This window comes from Periophthalmus magnuspinnatus, chromosome 15 (assembly GCF_009829125.3).
Source record: "Periophthalmus magnuspinnatus isolate fPerMag1 chromosome 15, fPerMag1.2.pri, whole genome shotgun sequence".
NCBI lineage: Eukaryota > Metazoa > Chordata > Actinopteri > Gobiiformes > Gobiidae > Periophthalmus > Periophthalmus magnuspinnatus.
Genome location: NC_047140.1, coordinates 3,182,258 through 3,201,514, shown reverse-complemented (window position 1 = coordinate 3,201,514; position 19,257 = coordinate 3,182,258). Strand labels below are relative to the sequence as shown.

The 19,257-nt window shown below is 38.2% G+C and overlaps 1 protein-coding gene across 1 annotated transcript in view; it reads right to left on the bottom strand.

Moving 5' to 3' along the window:
* Nucleotides 1-2,398: 2,398 nt before the first annotated feature.
* The window catches only part of LOC117382889 (E3 ubiquitin-protein ligase NEURL1-like), a 50,894-nt gene continuing 34,035 nt past the window's right edge, over nt 2,399-19,257 (bottom strand). Inside the window, exons 4-6 of the mRNA XM_033980129.2 lie at nt 14,720-15,415; nt 6,019-6,177; nt 2,399-4,886 (exon numbers count right to left, since the gene is read on the bottom strand). Of these exons, the coding sequence (XP_033836020.1) occupies nt 4,648-4,886; nt 6,019-6,177; nt 14,720-15,415 (1,094 nt within the window). The 3' untranslated portion in view covers nt 2,399-4,647. The remainder of the gene's footprint in view (nt 4,887-6,018; nt 6,178-14,719; nt 15,416-19,257) is intronic.

Here is a 19,257-nt window from a genome sequence, read left to right as displayed (position 1 = left end):
ACAACTACTCTCTATGTAAAATGTAAACAGTATAGGCAGGTTTTAATGTATTTTTGTATTGATTTATATTTCGTGTGATGTGTAGTAATTGCGTAGTGCCATTATTGGAATAGATCACAGGTTCGTCTTTTACACAACTATATACAGTATTTTGTTTTAAACTGTTAATCGCTATGGCAGTGGTCCTAATTTTTCATCATTCGGAAACCACAGATTCTTACTCAGTTTGTAGTAATGAAAAGAATACAAGTAACTGGTTTCTTTCACTTTATTCTGTTACAAATGCAGTTAACACAAAGCAGCTTATAAACTGTGACCATCTCCCAGGATTCCCTTCTCTCGTCCCGCTGGCTTTGTTTTGACTCCACGTATTTAGTCACATTAGAAAAAGCATGTCATCATAATTTTGACCATATGGCTTCACTACAACACAGATTATCATTAGAAGACAGACAGACTTTGAAATATTGTATTTTAATATCTGGGATTAGTTAAACTTAACCGCAGACTTTCTCAAATATATACGCAACAATCAATCCCAGTTCTTACAGCCACAATACAAAATAAACTATGATCATTCAGAAACATTGACAAAATAAATATAATATATAATAAGATCCATATGTACAGTCAGTTTCTATAACGTTTCCACATCGATATAAGCTATGTTTTGACAGTGATGGCTTGTATTTGGTCTGTAGCAAATTATGTGAAGAAATGAATTCTAGTTTCCAGTTGTATGTAATGTAGCGATATGGCTTTTGTAAATTTAAGGTTCTGCAATAGTGGCAGTTTTCTGGACATGTCCCAGCTGCAGCCATGGGCCTTAAGCGGGACAGACCCTGGATAATGGCTTGTATTAACACAAAGACATTTATTCAGACTTGTTCACTAAATATATGGCATCATCTCGACTCAACGCAGTATTGATTTAAGCCTGGCTGAATGATTTGGGTAAAATATCTGACAAGCTTTGCGATTGTGATTAGATTTGCATTTCATCTTTCAATAATTCTGTTCTGATTCTGTTCAAAGTTCACATTTTTAATTGACAAAAAGACTGAAAATCTGAACTGACAAACTGATACAACAATCGCATTTCAGAACATGTTTGTACACATCTAAACTACAGGGTTAGCAGTTTTATGCACAATATGAGAGTATATTTTATTGTTTGAGGAGGAAATGATGGAAGTTTAAAAAATTGCAATAGTGATTTGCTAATTTATTAACTATGCAGCCCGAGAAATGGCTAATATTTTAGTTAGACCCTGAGAATCAAACCCTCAATCAACTTGCAAAGAGCCACCAGCGCTAACCACTCTGCCATCGCACACTTCAATGCACACCCATGCTATGACTGTATTGTTTTTTTGATAATTTTTGTTTTCATGTCAAACTTAGAAAAGCATCTAACTTAGAGCTACATCCTCGAAGTGACATTTGAAAGCAACACAGCCGACTTTTGACTCTTAAATCAAATCAACAACTTTTACATCTGTCTATACAGTAAATTCTAATATGACTGACTACAGGATAAGTTGTACTTTAAAATGCACTTTCAGCAGCAACGAAAATACCGAAAGGCTTGTTTTTTTAACAAGTCTAAAGGAGTCCATAATGCATGAGATTAGAGTCGTCCTTGGAGTTTGCTTTTAGAAGCACTCAGTCACAGAAATGCTAATGAAATTCTCACAATAAAAAGCTACAGCCTTGTCGCTAACAAGTGTGTGTGTCTATTACTCAGTGTATGGAAATGTGGAGCGTTTCCAGCACAGCGCACACACAGAGGACGTCGTAATTTGAATGAATGAAGTGATTTGTCACTCCTGCCTGGCCTCATCACACCTCTCAATTGCGCAATGCTTTCATAATTGAGCGATTCATGTTATTTGAACAAATTGCTGTTTTAAAGATGCACTTTTTAACTTTTTTGATTGTCTGAATGAAGATTTTATTGCTTTGCCTGGAATGTATATTTGTTTCTTTAAAGTTTAGGGAAATTTCATAGTTTTGTGTCGTTATGTTTTAGGAACGTTGATTGGCAAAAGAACTGACATGCAAGGTGTAAATGCCAGTGAATACATTAACCTTTGTTCCATTCCAAGCTCTCCATATGCAAAACGGACATCTTGATGTTATTAAATGTCACAAAATAAGGTGGAAGCTCACATATCACAGGCCAGGCTGAGACAATATTTACTTAAGATGCAAAACTTCAAACATTACACTGTTTGCTTCAGGCAGTTCTGCTTGGTCTAGTCCCAAAATCTGACTTTGCACAACACAAAACAGACTTGCTGTTGCCAGGTTTCAACATTAAAATACATACATATTAGGGACTTAAAGCCACAGTACGTACATTTTTTGCCAAAACATAAACTAAAATAAAAGCATGTTTTTTTCATTTTGGTTCTTTTTATTGCACTGAAAAACTTTTAAAAACAAACTTGACTCTTATTTGGTCTCCTCCAGTTCATTTCCATGGAAATTTCCTCCTTTGGCTATAATCTTCCACACAATGGCTTAAAACATATTTATCTCTATGCAGAATGTTCTGAAGTATGGTTTTAACTTCCCGTATCCCTGGAATCATGCACATGACGTACTCTTAAGTATTTAAATAAAGCTTTGTTCATATTCTTTAGGCAGTTGGACGGCCAAAATATACATCGTCCAGCTCTAGACATTAAAGGCCGAGAGCCGATATGCTAAAAAGTACAAATATCGGCCTGATGTATTGGCCCACCATTATATAAGTCTAGCTCTAACAGTTACATACTCTACCTTTAAAGTTGTAGTCTGACGTTAACCATATACTTCACAAATCAAGCAGCCCAATGTAAACCAGTAATTTGTTATATTATTATCTCGTCTTACATTCCTAATATCACCTTTACATGATCTATTGTTTCTCTGTCCTATTTCTCTTTTTGACTCAGTTGCACTCTTTACTCTAGAGCATACAGTATATTCTACTGTAAGTCACTTTAAGATATATAAAGTAACTGGTCAAGATACCGCCTCTTTGCAGCAACAACATCCAATTGACTTTCTTTACAGTCCTCCTTTCCTCTGTGACCTTCTATAGACGCCAACACTTTTAACACATTTGCCTGTTATTCCTCTAGTTCACAAAGCACAGTGGGAAACTTGAAGAGAAAAATATATATGCAACAAAACAGACAGACAGCATTGTATCTCTGTTTTTCACAAAAATGGGTTATGTGAACTATTTATGCGCTCCCCGGGACAGTAAAAAACATCAGTGTAGACTTCGGTGCCTCATTTTGGAGCCGATATGTAGAGACAGTGAATAGTTACATCTTACATACGATTTCCTTGGGGCTATTGGGCATTAAAGCTCCTCTGGTTCAGTTTTGGACAGCTTCATTCTTCAAAAGTGATAGTGCCACAGAGCTATCAGCGACAAAATGGAGTCCTCTCCGGCAGTAAGTAGGACACACGCCTCTTTAGATTACTATTCATCTCCTCGTGCATTTACACTTGAGACAAAAGTGGGTCAAGGTGTGGGCTGGCCATTAGGAACAATATATATTCTGTTTTGGTTTGAACTGAAAATGTAAGCATCATAAAAGATTGATTTCCTGAGTCGGGCTGCACGTAAAAAAAGCAGTCTGTCTGTTTATGTTGTAGGGAAGTTTGGAGTTTCCCAAATTAGGGCACTGTTACGTCTCCCAAAGTAATTACAGATTTGTTAAGAGTCAAGGATGAGCCAGTAGCGCAATAATACAACTCTATTTGTCTTATTGATCCATCACGTGTTTCGATTCCCTTTTTTACTTATAAAAAAAGATACACAAGAGTTTTAGGCAGTGCCATTTAACACAAACACATTTAAATTACTTTTCCAAAATGTGAAATCTTTGCTTTTTCTACTACAGGATGAGCTGGACATCATAAAGCCCCAAATAGATCTTCATTAAAATGTGGTACAAGTTTGTGTCACTAGTTGGAACGATATTTTGTGATTTGCTTTGTCTATTGATGAAACTTCAATTTTTTGTTATTATTCTTACTAAAAATGAAATGATCCCAGTAGACTTAAGAGCCAGAGTGAAATGGTAAATGAGTTTGTGGTTGAATAACTGACCTAATTCATCAGTTTCCAATCTTTTTAAACCATGACCGTTAACTTTTATGATAGTTAAGGACAGTAAAATTAAATGTGTTATAACTCATCTATTTTTTTTTAATGTTACTTACTTTTTTTTACTTGAATTACTGCATTTAAATCCTAAAACAGGGCTGCCCAATATGGTGATAAAAATCAAATCGTCATCTCATTCCTTTGATGTTATGCTACGTTGGTCAAATCGTCACGTCATGATTCAGTAATTTCTTCTTAAATGCAGATCTATACTCAAACACAGACACTTTTCCTGCCCACACCTCCTACGGGGCAGTCTCAGCAACGCTCTGACTCACTGACAACTGGATTTAAGTAGTTGCGATGACGTGTGAAGCAGATGACTTTCGTTACCTCTTCAAAGGCAACGTAAAGATTCATTTTGTTGCATATCGAGTCCAAGTCTGAAAAATACCCTGACGACTTCATGGCACTGTGCAGCCTGATAATCACTCGGATGGCTTTGAAGCTTGTATTTAGCAGTATCAGAGCGGAGTTCACGTGCTGCGGTAGGTCTTGATGATGTCTTTGATTGTCCTCCTGCAGATAGGACAGCAGGCGTTGGACATCTTCTTGAGTTTGAGTCCGCAGGGGTAGCAGAGACACATATGTCCACAGGCGTACAGCACAGTGTCCACCACGTTCTCGTAGCAGATGGTGCACTCGTCGCTCCACGTGTTGGAGGGGAAGGTGGGAGACTCCGGGAGGCTGCAGAACGGGGAGCTCGGAGTCGTGCCTAAATGTAAAATAAAATGTAAATCATATTAAAAGAAACACTGGCAAACATTTCAATTTAATGACCTTAAAGTGGAACTAAACACTAAATCATGATTTTGATACTAAACGCTGTATGTGCGGTGTTTTAATAGCATTGTCTACTGTTCCTAGCTCTTTTATTGGCAATTTTAGTGCAAAGTAGGTCAGACACTGAGTTTGTGCTGCCTCCGGTGCCCACTGCAATTTCAAGAACAACATGACATCACACAGCACTGCCCTGATTACAGCCAGATATTTCTGACTGCAAACAACTGGCTGCAGGGGCGGAGTTTGAAGTGTGGATACCTGTTAGACCAATCACACTGTTCCTCATCTGTCCAGGCCCCGCCCCTTCTCCCCCATCACTCTCCCCTTTAGTCCTCCATGCACTGCCCCGTTTAGCAGCTCTATTTGAAATGTGGGTTGTTATGGGTGTGGAAGTGTGAAGTTATGTGTTTAGTCTAACTTTAAAAGACAACCATGTACATTTTCTAGTCTCCATGGAGATATTCTAGCTTTGCCTGGAATGTTAGGCTTATTTAACTCCATTGGAAACAAGCAAGTGACGTCACAAGGTCAAGTTGTGTTATTGGTTTGCCTGGAAGTATAGCATTAAAAATAACCATAAGGGTTGCAAATTTTAATAATAATAATATCTCACACATAATTTAGATTCTAAACTTCATTTTAGTTTGTTGTGTAAAATCCAAATAATTCAGCTTTGAGTTTTCCTTGAATTTCAAAAACCTGATAGATTAAACTGCATCCACTTTGGAACAGCTGCAAAATAGTTACATTAAATAATATGTGAATTCCTAATTTTTAAAAACTTATTTCATAGTACATATTTCATAGTACGCGTGGCTTTTTTTTTTTAAATGTTGAATGATTACTTGAGTATCAATTCTGTTTAATATGATAATAATTTTGCTTTTGGCAACGCAGGAAATGAATCAAACCGCTTAAAGCTTAAATACTCGTTCATATTAAGTGTGTTGTAAATAATTCTGGATAGTGTGCTGTTTTTCATACTTAGAACTGAAGAAAGGTCATTAAAACTTTGCAGTGGACCTGATTCACTAGTGGCTCAGGAGGAGGACGTGAGGACAAACCTGTGGAGGAGCAGAAGGCCGAGCTGTAGTTTGAGTTCAGGCTGAAGTTGAGTGGTGAGCTCAGGTTGGACTCACTGTTGTAAAGCATCGTGGGAGTGTTGGGCGTACAGGACGGAGAGCTGGGGACCGAGAGCCCTCTCATATCTGACATGCACGAACCTGGAACAAAGTAGAAAAGAATTATCATTAAAGTTTATAGGGCAGCAAGATGATTCACAAATCAACAAAGCTGGAATTATTCAGGCAACAACGAAATGTCTTATTATGTCTATTTAATTATGTATAAAACCTGCTAACCCTGTAGTTTTAACCTCATGTTCAGAAACGTTTCAAACTCAATTAGAATACAAAGGAAAAGAACTATTAGTCTAAACCTTTCTTCAGAATTCCCAAGTGTTCTTATATTATTTCTGATACAGATAAATGTCTAAACATATTCAGGAAATGTGCAATGTTTTAGAATGTATACAATTTTAGTATAGATGGTATCTGGGTATTGATTTTTTTTTTCTTTACAACTACAAATGGCAAATCTAATTGCAATATTTGTCAGAAAAATTGCAGTTATATTTCTTCCCCGAGTGTTAATCCCCAGGAGTTGCATAATTTCACTTTCAGAAGTCACAGGATTCTGAAACCTCTTTTGTTGGTGCCTTGTCTGGTCTGTCACACTTGGTTTTCACACAGACAGACGGTGCTAGCTCCGAGCAGATGACTTGCGAAATGAGGAGTGACTCAGGAGCTTGTGTAGTCTTGTCTCTGACGCCAAGCCCCCCCCCCAAATTTACCCATAATCCCCCTGGGTAAGACACAACCTCATGCACTGAGATTCTTTGTCTTTCTGTTAATGTCCCAGATTGCACCCTCTTGGCTGCTTTTTGCATATTGGCTCCAAGTTTGTATTTGCGAGTGGAAATCAGATCTTGATGATAGACCTAAAGCATGGTTGTTTACATCTTGTCCTTCAACTGACCGCTATAAAAATGGATTTGGCACCGCCAGCTGTCCAGGTGTCAAACATTCTGAAACAGTTAATTAACGTCCAAGTCATTCTCTAGTCCAACTATTCATACAAAAGCAATTTGGTGCAAACAAGAACTGCAGATGGTGCACAATGAAAACAACATAATGTGAAATGACCTTATACTGAAAAAAGGACAGTATTGTGCGGTTTATGCATCACACTCAGATGTATACAATAAGTTGCATAACGCTGGCAGTGTGTGCTGCGATCCACGTTTCTGAAGGCTGATTTCACTTGGACAAAATAGAGCGCTGCAGGCTTCGATTCAGCCTACATAAACAATATATAGTTTTTTTTAGTTATGAAACAAGCAGAATCCTCTTGAGGAGTACAACATGCAGAAGACACAGTGAAAAGACTTTTTTTTTAATACAAGTACAATTTGCAATGGTTTGAAAAGTCTGTTTGGGTGCTGTGCCTGCAGCTCACTCTCTTTTTAAAGTAACATGGCTGTTCCTCACGGATTAGATTCCCCAATATGTTTTTTATGGCCGATGGAGATTGTTTAGAATCCAGAGATACCGATGGCCGATAAGCTCTATTGATATATTTGGGCCGATATTAATCATTTTCCCTAAATTATGAAATTGAAACCCCCATATATATATATATATATATATATATATATATATATATATATATATATATATATATATATATATATATATATATATATATATTTTACCATAAACCTTTAAGTGAGCAGTACAGTCACATTTTCTGCAGTTATCTCTTAACAGTTATCTCATTTTTAGTCATTGTAGTAATAATAGTTAGTAGTAGTAATAGTTATAGTAATAGTAGTAGTCGTAGCAGTCATAGTAATTGTAGTAGAAGTCGTAGTAGTAGTAGAAGTAATAATAATGTTATTAAGTCTGTTATTAGACGATATCAGAAGGACATTACACTGCACACATCTATCACAGCACTAAAACAACTCCAACCACTACCTCCATCAAACTATCGCAGTGTGTTCTTACAGTCTCACATTACCATTTAGCTGTTAGCTCAACCATCACAGCGTCTGCCCTGCGTTGCTGAGGCATGCACTTTTTAAACTATATTGTTATGCAGATAATGGTGTTTTTGTCATCCCATTACCTACTTTACATGCCCCGTGTGTCAGTGTGGCTGTTAGCAAGCGTCCTGGTCAACTCTAATGAGGCGGGATAGATAACCTTCAATTCTCTCCATGTGCGCTTTTCCCGTTAGCATTATGAATTTATTGCTACAAGTATTGACAAAGAATGTTTTTAGCTGTGCTGAGACACTATAGATGTGTATACTATGTACAATGGTATTCAGTGCAGCTTTCAGCACTTGGTTAGCTGATATAGGCACCGCTGCTATGTGCTGCAGGGCTATTTTCTCCCTCCGTAAGTTTGAGAGCAGTCAGGTGTGAGATTTAAGAGCAAACTCAATTCCAAAGTCAATGCTCAAACAAAATAGAAAATGCAAACTTGTTACGCACACGAGAATGTTTCCCAGGCATGTTTAGAAATTGCTTCTTAGAGCATGAAAGAGTGGCAACACTGTGGTAGACACTGGATATATTTACAGATATATTTACATGTATACAACAAAATCTGATCTTTATCTGATTTCTGGAGTAGAGAATCAAATTATTATTAAATGACAAGGACACAGTAACATCTGGTGTGAGGAATCTGACTTCTTGTGATTGTTCATTCCTGTACAGAAGCCCTAAGAGGCAACTAAAAAAAAACCCACAAAAAAAACATAATTTGGGCTTCATTTTCTGCGTTTTTTTTCCCCTCTGGTGTGAGCAGCGGGGTTCAAGACCCATTTCTCCAGTTGCATTTGACTAAAAACACCAAAAAGCCACAATCTTGTCTTCTCATGAGTTTTATTTTGTCTATGAAAAGTAAGAGGGAAGCATGAATCATCAACTACACAATCACACACTGTATAGTTTGGACCGTATGTGGCTAGTTGGCAAATACTATCTCAAAGCCAAATGTTAATCTTGTTATGACACTAAATTACACTACAAAGACGAAACATGCAGGAACTCACGCACTGCTGGAGGTGTACGCACCACATGTACACAGGTGACTGGGGTTAAGGCCACTGACGGGGTGGAGAGGTTGGGAGTCTTTGGAAGAGCAGTGGGACTGTTTTAATGGACTGGAAACACTTTGTCTTACATTTTTAATGAAAAGTGCTTCATAAATAAAGTTTGATTGATTTAAGTTGGGTGGTTACATACACTCCAGCCTATACAGTGTGTGATTATGTAATTGTTGATGCATACTTCCCTTTTACTATTTACAGACAAAATAAAACTCATGAAAAGACAAGATAGTGGCTTTTTAGCATTTTTAGTTAAAGTGAAGTAAAGTTTTTAATTAATTAATGTATTAATTAATGTATTAACTTTTTATTATTTTTTATTATTTATTTATGTATTCATTTTTATTTTATTTTTTTATAGTATATTATCTATCTATCTATTTGATTGGGACAATGCATGCTAACTTCTAAAACACAACAGAGCAATTTGGCAAAATATATATATATATATGAAAAGGTTATTTATTTAAAGGTTATTTTTCTACTTTGTTTTCCAAATACAACTTTACTTAAAAAAATCACTCAAACCTGATGAACTGGGCATTTTTGATGATCAGACTCTTTTGTGCACAAAAAAATTGCATCTAATTAAATAGGCAATCTGACTTTTCCAGGAATCTCTCAAAGCCTGAATATTATGTATCTTTTATTCTATTTTAAAAGGTACTCTTCTTTCAATTGGCTGCACCTTTTATGCAACAAGACGCATTAACATGACTGAATTTGATGGAAGTGAGATATTTAGCTGGATGCCTCTTGGTCAGATGGCAACACTTCATGACTCCCACCACTGCTGATCACAATACAAGTACCTATGTTTACTTACTACAATACTACTTTCTAGCTTTTTTGTGAAACTTATTTATATTTATTGCTGTACACAAATATTTCGTTCTTTGTAGTCTGTAGAGCTGCACGATTTGGGGAATAAGATTCTGTTCAAAGTTCACATTTTAAATACATCAGAAGAACTGACAAAAAGACTGAAATATGAACTGATAGACTAATACAAGAAACACATTTCAGAACAGATCTAAACTGGGTTAGAGTTAGCAGCTCTCCAACGTCTCCCACATGTTAGAGCCATATGAACCATCTCACACTCTGAGGACTTCAGGGACCGGCCTCCTGCTGGTCCCAGAGTCAGGACTAAACATGGAGAATCAGTGTTTCAGTTTTATGCAGCTAAAACCTGGAACAGTCATGAAGATGTGAGACAGGCCTCTACTTTGGCAATGTTTAAATCCAGGCTCAAAATGGTTCTGTTTAGCTGTGCATACGACTGAAAGGCTTTTATTCTGCACTCTTCTCTTTTAATATTCCATATGATGATTATTTGTGATTATTTATGTTTTGATTTGTTGTATTGTCATTTTAATGTCTTTCTTATTCTGTAAAGCACTTTGAATTACCTTGTGTATGAATTGTGCTGTACCAATAAACTTGCCTTGTGAGTTTTGATGCAGAATAAGACAGGATATTTTTGTTTATTTGTTTTGTGAAGGATTTTATGGTAAAGATTGCAACCCTTATGGTTTTCTAACTGCATCCATTCAAACTGCAATTTCAATTCGATCACGATTAATCTTGAAGCCCTCATAGCATGCATTATTCTGAATCATTGGTTGGATACTGGGAATAACACGAGTGATATGACAGCTGAAATCGATATACTTTTTTCTATACTTTACTTTGTTTCCCAGCATTTCTAGAAATAGATTTCACAATAAACTTGCCACAGCCTGTAACCGTCTCTTCCCGTAATCGTCACATGCACATTACATTGATCACATATATTGGTGTGTCAGAATGAACATGTGAGAACCTGCGCTCTCCCATCTGTTCCAGCTCACAGCTCCATGACAAACTGTCACTTGCTTCAGTGACTTAGCGTTGCCCGAGTAACACGTGGCGAGCAGCATGTGGAGAGTGGTTGAGAGCAGACGTCACAGATGCCCTCCCACAGCTGGAGCAGATAATGAGTGGAGGAGCACAGGGAACCCTACCACCTGATGGGGGGTGTATGGGTGCTTGGGACTGCCATGTAGAGTGAGAAGAGGCGCACAGCGAATACTAAGCAGCGTCCAATCTGTAGGTGAAACGACAGACATCACAATATATCGCAGTCAAATCTGAATCATAATTTGAGTTGGTGCAATTATGAAATCACAGTTATTTAGGTGCTCGAATGTTCACTGTAAATGATAATTATCACAATATATAACAAAATATATATGTTATACCTTCCTGTTGTTTAGAAGTCTACAAATATGTTCTGAAAATGCAGTCAAAATTATCTCAAATTTGGATGATCCTGAACTTGTTTACAATGTGCACTCATCAGAATCTTTTTTTTTTTTTTTTAAACATTTATCATAAATCGAATCACTATTCATTTTTTCCCCCCGCAGTACAGTATTGTGCAGGCCTGGTTTGAACAGGTTACCCTCTGGTTAGTGGGTAAAGACCATTCTGCAGCATCAACCACCACCAACTGCAGCCAAATTCACACTGAGACAAAGTAGAACAAGTGTCTTGCTCAAGGAAACAAGAGCACAATGCATTGGCCGAAGCTGGGATCAAACTGTCAAACTAACACGCTAACAAAACAAAAACTACAGCAAGTGAACCAATGGAAGTATAAAATGGACCAATAACAACTCAACAACAACAAACACGGTCATTATACCACAGAAACCTTCATATGTTCCATCAATAATCAAATCATTTCACCTCCAGGATTAATAAAGTTGAACTGAATAGAAAAGTGGACTGGAAGTGGAGCCAGGCTGAAGAGCTGAAAGTGAGATGAGGGAACAGTGTGGAAAAATAAAGTCTGTGAAACTGCCTGATGTGAACGTGTTTTAATAATGCATATGGAGAGTATCACGAGGAGCAGCCAGCCCCCTCCAGACACAACTCAGTGGAGACAAGAACCCACGCATTCAGAAATAACCTCAGCTCTGCCACCAACTGCACACAATGCTGCAAACAATCAGCTCATTTGTGATCAATATTATCATTTTGGATTTCTGACCATGTGTCCATGTATTTTTAATGTCATGTAAACTGCAGTATCGTGAACAACTTGGCAAAATGGGTGTGTAAGAATGTTGCGCAAAGCAGAGGCAGAAAACACATATATTCCCATTTATCAGACACACTGCACTATTTTGCATATGCATGACTCTATGTAATATTATTCTACACAATGTTTCAGAGGTGAACTGCTTTGAATATACAATTGTCTGTTGACCTGCAGTTTGATGGCACTACAAAGTAAAGCTTAACTCTATATTTTAGTTAATTGAGTTGCAGTATAAGTTATTAACTAGTGATGTTACTAATACTTTTAATTCATGTGAAGATGTGATGCCCAGTGGGATCAGCTCAGGCCAAAAAAAAAAAAAAATACAAATACAAAAAAGTAACAAATCCTGTGAACTTTCTTCCTCAATGCTGCTTTTTTACCAATAGAAGACAGAGCACTGAGCAATAAGGATTTTATAAAATGTTCAGTTACGACAATTGAATTTTGTATTCAAATCTAAGAAATGTATTTAAAATTATGAATAATGCAGCTCCATCTACATTGAAAAAAATGTATTCAACTTTCTTCCGAAGAAACTCCCCGATCCACTCGGCCTCTGTGAACCAAAATTGCACAGTTCCAAACAGATCCACGGCCTTTGCTCGGTCGCCATTTCATTTCAAACCACCTGACAGGGAATCAGCTCCAGACTCTGAACCTGTCTGTAGATTTGAATAATTTTACTAGAAATTTGAAAAAGTACATGTTAGATAATAAAATGTGTCCACACCGGTCTAGTTCATTTGTAATGTTCTTTCTCACTGTAAAAACCTGCACATAATTGATTTTTTAAATTGGTTTGAACTGTAGGAAACATATTTAGACGTTTTGGACATGGACACATTTATTGTATTTTACTGCTAATGTTAATGATGAACTGTTAGTCTTATAATGTAATTGTACTGAAATGTGTATTTTAATGTGTGTTCACCTGCCCAGGGACTGCACATGGAAAGTAGCAGTAGCTAAATCTACTACAAATCATCTTTTCTTTTGTTAGATTAATGAATTTGTACATGGTCCGCGACAAATAAAGAGTAAAGAAAGAAAGAAAGCACTGAATATTTGTACTCAAGTAAAACTAAATGGTAAATGGTCACATTTATTAGCATTTATTTTGAACCTTCAAGGCACTCAAAGCTCTTTACATCAAGCTCTCACTCATTCACACACATATTCACACACCTGTGTACGCAAACACTGAGGGCGAGGGGGGTTAAGTGTCTTCCCCAATGACACAACAACAGTATTCATCTGTGGGAGCTGGAATCGCACTACCAACCTGCACTGCCAGTGGATCTGACCGCTCTACCAGTGACATTAAGTTTCAGTTACATTGTCCCAGGTACAAAGCAGAGTACTCCTGCAGCTGTCCAGGTGCAGAATCCAAACACAGGCGTGAATAAGTTGATACAGTTTGAGCTGATGTGGCACTATCACTGTGTGAAATCTGCTGCAGTCAGAGCGGCCTGATAGAAGTCCCCGGGATACAAAGCTGACATTCATATGCACAGTGTGGGAGCAGAATGTGGAAACACAAAAGCTAAATTTGATTTGATCCAAAGTCTAAATGCTGAACTTTTCTCTAACTTGGCAGACCGAACCTCACCCTTAAATTCAAATAAGGATTACATACCGTCTGTGTGAATAGAAAGTTAAAGTAATAGCTACTAAATCCGTCCCATGCATTTATTTGTTGATCCTAATAGTGAATAGCTGAAAGCAGGCTACAGCTAATCCAGATGATACGGGATTATAGGCATTCCCTATCCTGACATTGTGAATTCCTATTTGTATGTAAACAGTGATTTCTTAAATCTCTTCTTTACACTGTGATGATGGGTACTTGGCACTTGGGTTTAATGGATCACTGCACACAGACAGGTAATGGGCCAAACATCCTTTGTAAATAGACATGTTATTTATGAAGAGATAATTGGAGATTTTTGTATTTCAGAAAAGATTTAAACTGATTTTTAATGTGTTTACAGTATACATATTCTCAGTACAATATGTTGTTTTTTTTATGTTTAGCTCAGATTTCCCTGTACTGGCAGCTAAAACTGACTTATAATGGTGATTGTGTATTTGATCTGTTTTAAACTGAGGTCATTAAATCAAATAACACAATTAACTGCTAAAAATTGAAATCAAAATGTATCAAATTACATTACAACCGAGTACTGGTCGGTTGCATGCTTATTTTGAGGGTCTAGGCCAGAAAGTTTAAGTCAAAGAGGTGGGCATTATAGCTAGACAATGAAATCACAATTTTTTTGTCACAATTTTGATTTTCCCATGACTTGGATTTTAATTGCATCTAATCATCCAGGCCTATTCAGAAGCCTAGTTTTGCTGCTGACTGTTTCTTGTGAATGTTGGTCAATCTGGTTGTGTTTAACTGACCTATGACTGTTTGATTTTTGAACTTTCTATTGGTTCAACAATTTTGTGAAGCCCCGCGATCTTACTAAATTAAATAAACGACTCACCTAGTATCCTGAGTTGCGATATTCCGTGCAGTCCGTAGAACATCCACAGTGGTCTGGAGTTGTCCACACACAGCTGCATGCCAGCGCTCTTCCCATTAAGGCTCATGAGCACCTCTCCCTCCGCATTCACCGAGAAACCCAGGATGTCACCCCCCTGCAGGGGCCCCCCCACCCTGCACACGGCCCAGAATTCCTTCCGGTCCACCAGCGACTCCGGGTCACAGGGCAAATCGCTGGGCCTTAGGGTGCTGGGGTCACATGACGTCACCCCGTACGAGAGCGCGCCCGGTCTCTTCGCACCCACCTTCGTCACTTTTAGGAATACAGTTTCAGAGCATTTCATTGGCCGGCTGGTGAAAACAAGCGTGCGTTCATCGCCGCGGTGATCGAGCCTCGCGACCGTGTGCTTGTCGAGAATCATCGTGTGTATACCATGGACTGGGTGGAATTGGAGGTCCGTGTCTAGGTGTGGGGGGAGGAGGGAGCACTGCTGGGAATTCTGGGAGTTTTGGGGGACATGGCATGAGCTGGAGCTGATTGGCTGGTCTTCATCGGAGTCTTCCTCATCGTGTTGCTGTAGGCTGAGATCACATAAGCTGATGGACAGGCGAGGGTCCTGTCTGGAGCGCTGGATGGACACTCGGTGGGTGGCGTACGTGCGGGGACGGAGACAGTCCATGGAGACCATCTCACTGTCTGTGGAGCACAAAGGTGGACAGGTTTAGTGTTGGGACATGATTGAACATTGAACACATTGGATACATATTTTTATCCTTTCCATTGATACATTTTACTTGAAAATAAATAAATAGATTTAAATATTATTGTCCTAGCACTGTGTAGATAGAAACCTGTATATCTGACAAAAGTAAAGTCTGAGTGCTGCGTCCAAAGACAGAAATTGTATTTATTGATTTATTGTATGTATTTATTCAAGCTCAGACTGTCGCCTGACCAGCCATGTGACAGGTACAAATTCCATGATAATATGAAATAGATTTTGGGCTTATAGATGTAGATGGATATATATCATGGAAACTTAGGAATTAGTGAATCTCTGTGCTAATTAAAATTTGATTAATTCCATATCCCTACTTAAGGGAGAGTCATTTCACTGTAAATCATGAACACTTAGTAGATTAGCTGCTTCTTCTGAGAGTTCACACTTCCAGATCATAGCCACTTATTGTACGCAGTAGTTTTGTATTATTACTTTTACTCCATTTTGCATCTTAAGTTATATTTTATATTCAAGTTAAACAGTTTCATCAAAGTCTATTGTTATTTAATTTGAACTTTTACTCTCTGCCTGTGATCTTGTACTTTGCGTTGAACATTGAAATTTCCCCATTGTTATATGATTAAAGGTTTCTTATTCATCTTATGTTATGCATCAAAGTTACTGTTATTGTATGCAGATTCATATATAATTGCAATGTTAATTCTGTCTCTGAATTCGTCAGGAAATCCTCTTCTCCTCCATGTTTAATCAGATAACCACGTTCCATTATTATTCCATTATTATCCTTTTTTCTTTGTTGGATTGACCACAGCAAATGCCTGTAGTGAGCTGCGGAAAGAGCTGCGGTTTTGTAGATAATCTGATCAGTTCTTAAGTGGCCCAAACTTGCTCAAACCTATAAAATTGTGTTATATTCTTCCCATCCACTTGCACATGAGCTAACAGCCACCATCTCTCCCTTTATGGGGCATGCAATAAAGATACTTATTATATAACCAGTCACTTATTCTTGCACTTTCATAGACCCGGTAATGCCTTTAATTTATTTGATTTCACTGTGGTTTAGTATTCGTACATTCCCCAGCGCTTCAATTTTGACTTATTAAACTTGGAAAAAGCCAATAAGGTGCCAGTTAATTTATGCGCCCGCTTTGTGTTGGGCATATTTCTACTGCAAACTACTGCTTTATTTTGCATGGGTTGTCCGTGGGCTGCTCATTCATCATAGCTGCCACTGCGAACAAATGGGTGTCTTCCAGCGCTTTACAAATTATTCCGGCTAACACATTCGGTGGCTTCCCAGGCCTCTAGTTTAACAATAGATATGTCAATGTTTAAGCAACACATCAAGGGCTTAAGTGGGGGGCAAGCCACAGCTGGGGGCAGTGGCTACATCACAGTGAAAGTCCTAACAGCTTTATGTAATATTTAAAAGGGAGAGAGAAGAGGATGAAGAGCGGCTGTCTCTCTCGCCCACACTGCTACTTTAAATACAAGTTACTTTCACCTCTGACTGTAGTTTAAAGTACCACTGGGACGGCCGATACAGTGGTGATATCAAAAAGTTTCCCAGATATTGATTCAATATTGAGTATTTAGCTGATATTTGTGCACTTTCTTTTTTTTTCTAAGATACTCTAACATCTTTGTGTCTATGTGTCGTTCCCGGTTTGTTCTGCGTAAGTGAGTTCAAATGGAAATACTTGAAAAGAAATATCCTTCAACACAACAGCCCATTTTGCCAAGCCTGCATGGGGAGGAAGGTAAGGGAGGGCATAGAGATTATTGAGATTATTAAAACATTGAAACCAGAGACTGCTCAGTAAAGCATTTTTTTGTAAATTAAAAAAGACAGAAAAGCACCAGTTGAATGTGCCCACCCTCTAGACTTGAGTAGTGTTCCTATGAGTACTACACATGCAGTCTACGCTTGTATATGGGCCACATGACAGCCATAATTCAGTGTCTCTCTCTGTGTACACATGTCTATATGTGTTAGCATGTAGCATCTTTCTCCAGTCGCACTTGTTTACATAGCACAGTGTTCCACCTGAGCTCTACATACACTCCACTCCTACTCTGTGCACTGTCAACACACTCTGCTTAGCATCCAACCGCCAAAAGCATTTTCCAGTCGTTTAAATGGTATTCTAAAACAGCATCACGTGTTTGGCTTTGCTGCATGACACCTTTGTAAATAGCCGGATTTGGCAGTGTGTAGAATAATCAAAGAGGAGCTAAAAAGAGAACGGGAACTCAATAAGTGTGTGTCTTTCCATGTACCAAGACGTGATGCTAAAATTAACACAAGCTAAAATTATTCTGACTGGACCTTGAGGGACGGAGGTATGATTGATGTGCCAGTGTGGCCATGATACTAAAATTTCAAACTTAAATTCAATACTAAGGAAGGCCTCGATACTCAATATTCTAATAAAAGCACTCTTTCTTTAGACAATACACAATACACATGCCAGTACTGATGTTTAGGGATGGGAAAAGATCTTTTTTTACATTTGGATTGGAAAAAATGGGTTAAGTGCTGGTGAGTTAGATATTTTGAAAAGCTGTAGTTCCAAAAAGTAGCGCTATAATGACAGTAAAATATAAAATTAAATAAATCAAGTTATTGTAAAACCCAAATTGTGAAATGGATTGCACAATAAATACATCAAAATCTCAAAATCTTGTCTTGTCTCGTGGGCAAACATATTCCAAATAGTGGCGCTAAACTGTGGAATACCTGGAGGACTAAAGAAAAGAGCGAGGGGAGCGGAGGGGCGGGATCTGGAGGACTAAAGAAGAGAGCGAGGGGAGCAGAGGGGCGGGGTCTGGAGGACTAAAGAAGAGAGCGAGGGGAGTGGAGGGGCGGGGTCTCGGGGTATGAGGAAGAGTTAGACCAATCACACTGAGGAACAGTGTGATTGGTCTAACAGGTATCCACACTTCAAACTCCGCCCTTGGAGCAGGTGTTTGTAATCTTGTAATCTTCATTTTCAAGTCAAACTGGGTCAAATTAGCAACATCCAAGAGAAGAAAATCTAAGACAAAACAAAACAACCCAAATAATGTAGAAATTAATGAAAAAAAATCATGAATACAATCTGCCATTTGTCCATTTTCCAAAAACACTTCTGCACTTCTGTAATATGAATATCTTTGTGTTATTGTGATGTATTTATTTTCTTGCGATATCGAATATAGCGTCTGCCAGTATTGAGATATCAATATTACAGCGGTAAATTGCGTGGCCTTAACTAAACTAAATTGTTTTCCAACATCGAAATCTTAATATTTCTTCTCACAATACTCCATTTTGACTTTGTGACATGTCTAGACTCTAGACTGAGGTGACGGTAGCTGTGGGCTTCCCTCAGGCAGGTGAACATGGGGACGCAGCAGACAGAGTAATACAGTCCCAGCAGAACCACAGACCTCCTCCTCCTCCTCTGTGTGGTTTATCACACAGACAGCAGAGCTCAGGACCCAGGCAGATAAAGTGCTTCAGCTTAATTACTTCCTAAAGTCACAAGTGTACAGCTGTGGGGCCTGTATTATTAGCCCCTTATCAACTTCAAGGCAAACTTATCTGAGCCTGGGATAAAGAGATACTTCTGCTCTCTGCTCTTGTGGTGGCCTGTAGTACTATCTGAGAGAGACAAACGCTACTGCTGTAACTGTACTGGGGACAGGCAAAAATAAAGATGAGGTAATGGCCACTCATTCAGTAATAAATACGAATGTTCTTTATATGTGTATAGTGGGCGATAATGACAAAAATGACTATCACAATTAT